The following is a 9,212-nucleotide window of genomic DNA, read 5'->3' as shown; positions in this document are numbered from 1 at the left end:
ACTTTTCACTTATTTTTAATTGAGGGATTACCATATCTGACAGTTTTTAATGACCCCGTGACCCTCTTAAGTAATTTTTAACTCATGTTTCTGAAACCTCTTTCACAGGACTACATTGTTGGAAATGAGGGTTGAAGTGTACAAGAAACTAAGGCCATTTGGAAGGCCCGAATTTTTCATTTTTTGTAGTAAGAATTTTATAAACTGAATGGAATTTGCCCCAAATTTATTGACATCAAGAAGGCTTACTGTGTAAGACTCTCAAATGTAAGGTGGTGTACATTTTCCCCCATTTGTAAAAAAGACAAAAGAACCCCAAATCATATAGCAGGGCCCTACAGCATGAGCTGTCTGATACATTTAAAGAAGTGAAGGAGACAAGAGCAGGTAAACTGTACGGTTACATGTAGAGTATGCCTATAGTTTGGACATTCCACATGTCTTCAATTTTAAATTCCTCAAAGGCAGGGGCTGGAAACTACTATTCTGCAGACTTGTTCTGCAGTAAATGTCTCCAGGGTGCTCGCCAATTTTTAATTTGTGTTGTCACATAAATCAAGTTGACATTGAAACTGCCATGTTCAGTTTTGCTTCATAAATAATTTATTTCCCATATTAAAGTTTAAATAAATAAATAACACATAAATCAATTTAAAAACAACTTAGTCTTTAACTGTCCATTGAAATCCAGTGCATTGCATCATCATTTACTTCAAGAGCCTCTGCTGCTGAAGAGTCTCACCTCAAAGTCACATTGTCCCTTCCCAGGGCCACAGCGGGGAGATGTTCAGTCCCGGAGGTAACCTGTTAGTCTCCTCAGGAAAGAAAAGTTCCTGAGGATTTGCACTCGAACGACTGTCCAGGCACACCTGTTGTACTCCTTGGACTCGAGGTACTGCACGAGGTTGAAGTAATATTTCCTCAGGTGAAGATCGGTCGTGTCTCCCATAGTGGAGTTTTGCTTCTGCATTATTTCCTTCCGGATTGGCTCCAGACGATTCATCTGCCCATGGAGTTCCACAAGGAGGTGCTCAATGATGGCGTCAGACCAGCCAGTGCTGGAGAAGTCTCTGGTGAGAATATTGAAGATGTGCTGGAGCATCTCATACATGACCAATACGGCATCTTCCTTCCGGAACTGCTGTGCTTGCTTCATCTCCTCAGGGACCTGGAAGTCCATCCTGAACTCGAGGCAATGCTGAGGAGTTGAAGGTAACTGCCACAGGAGGTTCTGGCACACCACAGAGCTCCGCCTTTGTTGGAATCGAAGCAAGTTGAAGCTCCTGGAAAGAGCTGTGGTGGAGAGACACAGCAGGAGAACCATCTGGAGGAGGCACCGGTAGGTCATGGTGAAATCAGGCCCAGGGCTGCCTGTTCTGCTAGTAGGTGCTGAAGCTGAGTCTTCAGGAGTTTGCAGAGTGAATGTCCTTCCTCCTTGAGTGTGGGCTACTTATACAGGATGGCCCTCCCTTCTTTCTATTTGAGAGGAATTTCCCACTTTCCAGTCTCCCTTTTAGTTCTCCTGTGTTGTTTAAATGATTAGTTAACTCTAAAACTCTTTTTCTTTTTAGCTCCTTGCTTTTTGATTTTATGTGCATTAGGGGAAAAGATATACAGTCTGAGAGAATTTCTAATGTTTTTGTAAATTTTCAGCGAATTGCTAAATGTTAAAAAAAAATGCCTAATCATTTGAACTGAAGTATTACAGGGTTCTTTCACTGGGAAAAGATCTTACTTGTTCTTTTTTCATATTGTTAGATTTTGTGAAAGGGTCTTTATTTCTAAGAGTTTAACAATTGTAGAAAATAATTTATTTTTTGTATAAGGTAAGTTTGTGTGAATTTTTTTAGGCCTTAACCATAAGCAGCAAGATATTGCATTTCTTTATCAACTTTAATTTATTGCTTTATTTGGCAATCTCAAATTATCCAGAATATACCAAAGTAAAGATTAAGTCTATCTCTATGCAGGCAAATGAATGTTACACAGGCCACACATAAAAGTTCATGATTTCTATTGTAGGATGCCTTTTGACCACAACTGAGAGCCAATGTATATTTATTTTGTACATCGAATAATCTAAATATCTGATTTTGCATACTAAAGTAAGGATGCATGCAGCAGGCAGGAAAATTCTTTCCTCTTCACTTTGTACCTTTAGAACTGTTTGTACCTGAAATTTTCCCCATAATGAAAGAATATCTGTGAGATAGGATTCTTAGGTATTTTCATAATCTAGTTTCAAATAATTTTTAAAATGTTACTAAATTTATACCCTTTCTTTTCTCACATTAAAATTTTTTCTATAAGAAATATATTTTTTGGTATCATTAGAAAATAAAAAGCACCTCAGTTCAGTTCAGTTCAGTCGCTCAGTCGTGTCCAACTCTTTGCGACCCCATGAATCGTAGCATGCCAGACCTCCCTGTCCATCACCAACTCCCGGTGTTCATCCATCAAGTCTGTGGTGCCATCCAGCCATCTGATCCTCTGTCGTCCCCTTCTCCTCCTGCCCCCAATCCCTCCCAGCATCAGAGTCTTTTCCAGTGAGTCAACTCTTTGCATGAGGTGGCCAAAGTACTGGAGTTTCAGCTTTAGCATCATTCCTTCCAAAGAAATCCCAGGGCTGATCTTCAGAATGGACTGGTTGGATCTCCTTGCAGTCCAAGGGACTCTCAAGAGTCTTCAACACCACAGTTCAAAAGCATCAATTCTTCGGCACTCAGCCTTCTTCACAGTCCAACTCTCACATCCATACATGGCTACTGGAAAAACCATAGCCTTGACTAGACGGACCTTAGTCGGCAAAGTAATGTCTCTGCTTTTGAATATGCTATCTAGGTTGCTCATAACTTTTCTTCCAAGGAGTAAGCGTCTTTTAATTTCATAGTTATATTCAAAAGCAGGGCATAATATTGTAGATACAATGCCACTATGTAAAAGTATATAGGCAAAAATAAACTAAAGGAAATGTACTAACATTTTAATAGTAATTATATTTAATTTGTGCAACTAAATAGTGATTATTTGTTCTTTCTGTGATTTTCCGATATGCTACCAGAGAATGTATTCAGCACTGCTCAGAATATCATGGGAGCCATATAGGCAATTTAAGTTTTTCTAGTAGCCCTGTCAAAAGATTAAAAAGAAACAAATGAAGTTAATTTTAACAGTGTTTTATTGAACACAAAATATCCAAATGTTATCATTCCAACGTATACTAATATAAAGTTAATAATGAGATAGTTACATTCCTCTCTTTCATAGTTCCTTCAAAATATGGTGCATACTTTTGCAGTCACAGTACAGCTGAGATTGGGCTAGTCAAGTGCTCACTTGGCCTCTTGTGGTGATGGTTTATGGTGGCTAGTATAGCTCAAGATGGAGGGAGCAGTTTACACAGAGCCAGGAGAATTGCTGAGTTTGCAGGGACCACGTAGAAGGAGCTTCAAATTGTGGACGAGTTATGAGCGAAGAATCAAGGGGATCAATGCTGGGAAAATCAGCTCAAGATATATTCAGGATGCTTTTGAATGCCAGAGTGTGGCTTTGTCCTTCATTCGAGAAGTCTTCAGGCAGAGAGGGCACTAAGTTGTGCCCTGGACAGAAGAATGGGCCCAAATGTTGTTGGGAACTGAAGCAGGGAGAAGTCCTGCCCAGGTGCTCTTGTGGCTGTAGAGACTGGAAAGAAAGACCAGAGTGAGGCACTGGAAGAAGGGGATGGGTGCAGAATTGCAAACAAGAATTCCTGCTGCTTTCTTCCCTTTGTCCTCCTCCCACTTCTGCTCTTGTGTTCATGAGGTGCTTCCTAATTAGTCTCTTTCAATTGCCTTCACAGACTTTTTGTCGCTATAATTCATTTTGGATCTGAAAATCCTTGTTTGCATCTTTTGGTGCACGTTTGTATAGCCTTCTGTTGGATATATGCCTAGGATGAAGTAATTGGCTCATAGAATGTGCATATGTTCAGATTTAGTAGATAATGGCAAACATATTTTTCAAAGTTTACACCAATTTATATTCTCACTATCAAGAGTGTGGGATGTCAGTTGCATTACTTTCTTTTCAACACTTGGTATTGCCAGTCTTCTTAATTTTAACCATTCTAGTGAATCATAGTGATATCTTATTAGAGTTTTAATTCATATTGCCTAGTTATTAATAAGGTTCAGCACATTTTCATATGCTTATTGACAATTTGGATATTTTCTTTGTGAGGGACCTGTTCAAATCCCTTGCTGACTGTCTCAGATAATTTTTTTCTATCTAAAGATGATGTAATTTTGTACATGCAAAATACAAAAGGACATATAAACTACTGAAATTTTTAAATAAATTTAACAAGGTCACTGAAAAAAGATCAATATTAAAATCAATCACATCTTTTGACATTAGTAATGAAAATTGGAAATTGACATTTCAAAATAATACCACTAAGAACATAAAAAGTCTACTACTGAGAAATTGTCACAGCCTGGAGGTGCCTAAGAAAACATGGAAATTAAAGGTAATGTGCCATTCTAAATGGCATCCCAGGACAGAAAAAACAACTTTGGGTAAAAACTAAGGAGATCTTGGAATTCCCTTGAGTTTCACTGATTGGGACTCCATCTTTTCACTGCAGGATCCTGCTTGGATCCCTGGTTGGGGAACTATTTAATAAGATGTCACAAGTCTCGCAGCCATAAATAAATAAAAATGAAATTCCTGCAACCAGCGGGGCTGGGTGGATGGGTACAGGAATAAGGAGATCTGAATAAAGTGTAGATTTAAGTTTTTATTTTTTTTAATAGCTTTGACAGGACAATTTGTCTTTACCTTTGACCTCTAAGTACAAGTTTATAATTGCATTTTTGACTCAAATTAGATGGCCAGAAAAAATAAGTTTCTTTCTCTAACATTGAGACAGTATGTTTTAAATCTTGATCATTAATGAGGTTAAGCAACTTCTCTCTTTGTAAGTGAGCAAGGGACATGTAAGCACGTGCTGAGGTAGTAAGCCTCAGTGAGAAGGGAAATCAGAGTGTGCAGTAGGAGACTCTCAAGGCCATCTCCTCCTGAGAAACACAGTCATTTATTGAACAAACATTTACTTAGCAAACATGTCCTAACCACGTCATAGAGTAAAACAAATATTGCCATTTTCTTGAACTATTTTAAAACTGTCTCTCAATAAATTTTTGCTGCTGGCTTGAGTATGTGTCTTGCACATTCTTTCTGAGGTTCATTCCAATATATTTATGCTTTCTTATTGTTGCAAGTATGAATGAAATTCTTTCATGACATTTGCTAATTTTTACTGAACTAAGTTTTCCTTGCATTTTCATATATACATGCATGTGACAATAACTAATTTTGTTATTTTTCTCTGATCAGCTTTACAAACACTATATAAAAGTTTGGTTGATTTTTCAAATTTTTAGATAAACAAATACATTGCCTGCAAATAAAAAATTAAGGTCTGAAGATAGCAAGTGTGATGACCATATGGAGCAACTAATGTTTGTTGTGTATATTTGTACAACTACTTTCAAAAACATTATCTAGCAAAGCTGAAAATATGCATAGCCTGTGGCCTATGACCCAGTCATATATGGATGTAAGAGCTGGACCATAAGAAGGCTGAACACTGAAGAACTGATGCTTTTGAACTGTGGTGTTGGAGAAGACTCTCGAGAGTCCCTTGAACTGCAGGGAGATCAAACCAGTCAATCCTAAAGGAAATCAATCCTGAACTTCATTAGAAGAACTGATGCTGAAACTGACCCTGCAATCCTCTAATGAGCTGACTCATTAGAAAAGACCCTGATGCTGGAAAAGACTGAAGGCAGAAGGAGAGTGGGACAACAGAGGACACGATGGTTGGATGACATCTCTGATTCAATGGACATGAGTTTGAGCAAGCTCTGGGAGACGGTGAAGACTGGGAAGTCTTGTTGCAGCCCATTGGGGTCACAAAGAATCGGACATGACTGAGCGACTGAACAACATGACCCAGTAGGTCCACTCTTAGCAATTACCCTGGGAAAGAATCATGTAAATATGCGTCAGTATAGAAGTAAAGCATATTCAGATCAGCAATATTCATAAGAGTCCCAAACTAGAAACAGCCCAAATACCCATTAAAATTGCATAAATACTTTATCCTGATAATAGGGTTATTAATAACAATAAAAAGTAAGAACCACAACTAAATGCACGAATATAGCAGTGACTGAAAGACACTCACCTCAGAAGAAAATGTATGCTATTACATAAATTTAAAAATAGGCCAGAGTAGACCAGAGACATTTTGCTTGGTGACCAAGAGAGCTCCTGTGAAGCTTCAGGACCACGATGGAAAGTCCGTCTCCAGCTTGAGGGAAGAGCGTGTCTTCCCACCTTCCAGCTGTGGCCTCGCTCTTGCCCTCTCTCAGCACCTGAGGCTGACTCTGCCCAGGTTGGGGTTGCCCTGTGCTCACAGCCAACAGCTGGTGGGCCCAGAGCCCTTCCTCAGGCCTCCCACCTGGTGTGGAGAGGGACAGCATGCAGAGGGATCTAAGTGCCTCTGGTTGCAGCCTCTTCTCTCTTCCCTTTACTCACACTAAGGACATCATTCACAGGCTATGGACAATACTCATTGCCCAGTGTTTCTCCTGCTCACTTCAGATGCAGCTGGGACTAGGTATTTTGGTTGGGGCCTTGGCTAACTCTCCTAACTCCTCCAGAACATACCCAACCAGAGGATCCACTCTGCACCCCTGTCACTCTCAGAATGCTCCCATCAGAGGGTCGATGGCCCAGGAACAGGCAGGAGCAGCGCAGGCCTTGTTTTCACTGTTTGCTGCCAGGACCCGCTGCTGCTGGACCCTCAGACTGGCCCTGTCAGAACATGCCCATCTGCATCAAGCCTGCATTTACTTTTCCCTTCAGATCCCAGGCTGTTCTCTGAGCTGGACTCTGAATCTCAGAATAACTATCAGGGGTGCATTGAGTCAGGCTAACCTAAGGTTGAGAAGAGAGCTAAAAGGACAATACATTGGCTGCAGCTGCTGAACAAGCCTCCTCAAGCCCCTGCCCCACCCTGCTGGCATGAGGGCAGGTCGCACTGTGTGGGTTCTGGGTTAGTTTCCTGTCTCTGAGGCAGTTTCTGAATCTTCCTTAAAGTGAAACAGCCCAAAGCAAAGCCCTCTACATACTTAAAACAGACCAGTGACTTGAGTTTTGTTACATCATCAGAGATTGCGTAATGAACCTCAGAGGCAAAAATAGCAACGAAGTTGATGCAACAAGTGAAAAGGAAATTAAAAGCAAGCTGCCAAACCGGATTCAGGATCCAGGCTGGGAATCCCCTCTGGCCTGGCCTCCTGGCTGAGTTGAGTGCACAGAGCAGAGGATCCTCCTGACTGCCTGCCAGACGCCTGTGTCTTCCAGGCGGAAACTCTGAGCTCCGGGGAAAAACAAAGAATCCAATGAGGGTGGGGGTGTCTTGTAGACAGCTGGCCTGTGTGCCACATAGGAATGTTTCCTGTTTCTGTCTAGAACTCTCAGTGTTGTTGCCACAGGCTTGGCAATGTCATCCCTGCTGCTGCTGCTAAGTCGCTTCAGTCATGTCCAACTCTGTGCAACCCCAAAGACGGCAGCCCACCAGGCTCCGCTGTCCCTGGGATTCTCCAGGCAAGAACACTGGAGTGGGTTGCTATTTCCTTCTCCAGTGCATGAAAGTAGAAAGTGAAACTGAAGTCGCTCAGTTGTATCCGACTCTTGGCGACCCCATGGACTAAAGCCTACCAGGCTCCTCTGTCCATGGGATTTTCCAGGCAAGAGTACTGGAGTGGGGTACCATCGCCTTCTCTGAATGTCATCCCAGTGAATGGCTATTTCTCCTCTCGCTGTGCAGTGGGTGAGCTGCAGGAATCTGTCTTGAACAGCTCTCAGGAAACTGCCCCATCTTCCTGACCACACACCCAGAACATCAGGAAATAATCTGCTAAACAGATTCAAATAGAAGACTTAACGTAAGGAGCACTTGGGAAGTGTCTGGTACCGTTCTGAGCATGTGCTACAAATTAAAGCAATTAATCTTACCACATTATCATGATGTGCTTTTATGATTATCTTAATTTTACAGTTAAGACATAATGCAGCAATTTATAACTAGGCAATCTATTTTCAGGCACTAATGAAGAAAAATCTCAAAGATTTATTTGCAAGGAAATATAAATAAATGAGAAAGTGAAGTATAAGAAAAATGGATATTTATGTGATATACATTAATATGTCCCTATGTATAGATTTATTAACTACATATGAAAATGTCTAGAAGGATACCCATTAAATTGTTAACAGTACAGGATTAGGGTGCATCCTCCTAGAGGTCAAGGTTAGGCATTCCTTTGTATGAATTATTTAAAAGTTTAGCAATGACATGTGTGTTTAATATATATGAATAAGCTTAAGAAACCTTCTTTACTTCTTTAGAGTCACATTTATCATGGCAGCTACTGGTTCTCACATCTCTTAGCTGTCTCTGCAGTCCCCAGCCTGCCTTGGTCTTCTTGCCTCCATTTGAACAGTTTAGGAAGATTCTTTTCTCAGGAGTGGCCAAGTGTAGAAAACTTACTCTCCCTTCCTCATCCTACTCCAGGATCCTAGATTCCACATATGCGATTGACTTCCCATGATGAATGTGGCTCTCCACTAATCCTTGAAGGCGTTCCGGCTCTTACAGGCCCCACGCAGGCACCTGAGTCCATGAACTGGGCTTTTCTCCACCCATTTCCCTCCCTCCTCTAGTCTATGTCTCAAGAATCACATTCAGTCCCTCCTCAAATTGTCCCTTGTTCCTTCTATGACCCAGGGTGGGTAACCCTGTTCCTTCTTTATTCAGGTGGATTCAGTATAGGTTTATCTTGCAGAATCAGGCTTTGGGTTAGATTTTATTCAAAGGTGTGTGCAAGCCAGCTTGCTTCCTTAAAAATACTTTTCTTTCCACTACTTAAATACAAATAGTAGTCTTCTACAAAATATAATACAAAACAAACTATCTTATGAACGATAAAGATTTAAATGCTATGAACAGCCTAAATATTTCTGATAACTTAAATAAATAATTATTACAACTTTTTAAGATATAGAAAATGGATTCTTAAATCTGTTTTAAACAGTTATGGTAACAAAACCTTTAACATACATTTAAATAATCCCATATATTAGCTATAACTTCTATGTCA

The 9,212-nt window shown here is 40.5% G+C and overlaps 1 protein-coding gene across 1 annotated transcript; it reads right to left on the bottom strand.

Annotated features, from left to right (window-relative positions):
• On the bottom strand, nt 788-1,586 carry LOC102181595 (interferon beta-2-like). Its single transcript, XM_013965885.2, has one exon. The coding sequence runs from the start codon at nt 1,346-1,348 to the stop codon at nt 788-790; it is 561 nt and encodes a 186-aa protein (XP_013821339.2). The 5' UTR covers nt 1,349-1,586.

This window comes from Capra hircus, chromosome 8 (genome assembly GCF_001704415.2).
Source record: "Capra hircus breed San Clemente chromosome 8, ASM170441v1, whole genome shotgun sequence".
NCBI classification, from domain to species: Eukaryota; Metazoa; Chordata; class Mammalia; order Artiodactyla; family Bovidae; genus Capra; species Capra hircus.
Note: the sequence above shows the minus strand (reverse complement) of the source record. Positions and strands in the feature narration are given on the sequence as shown.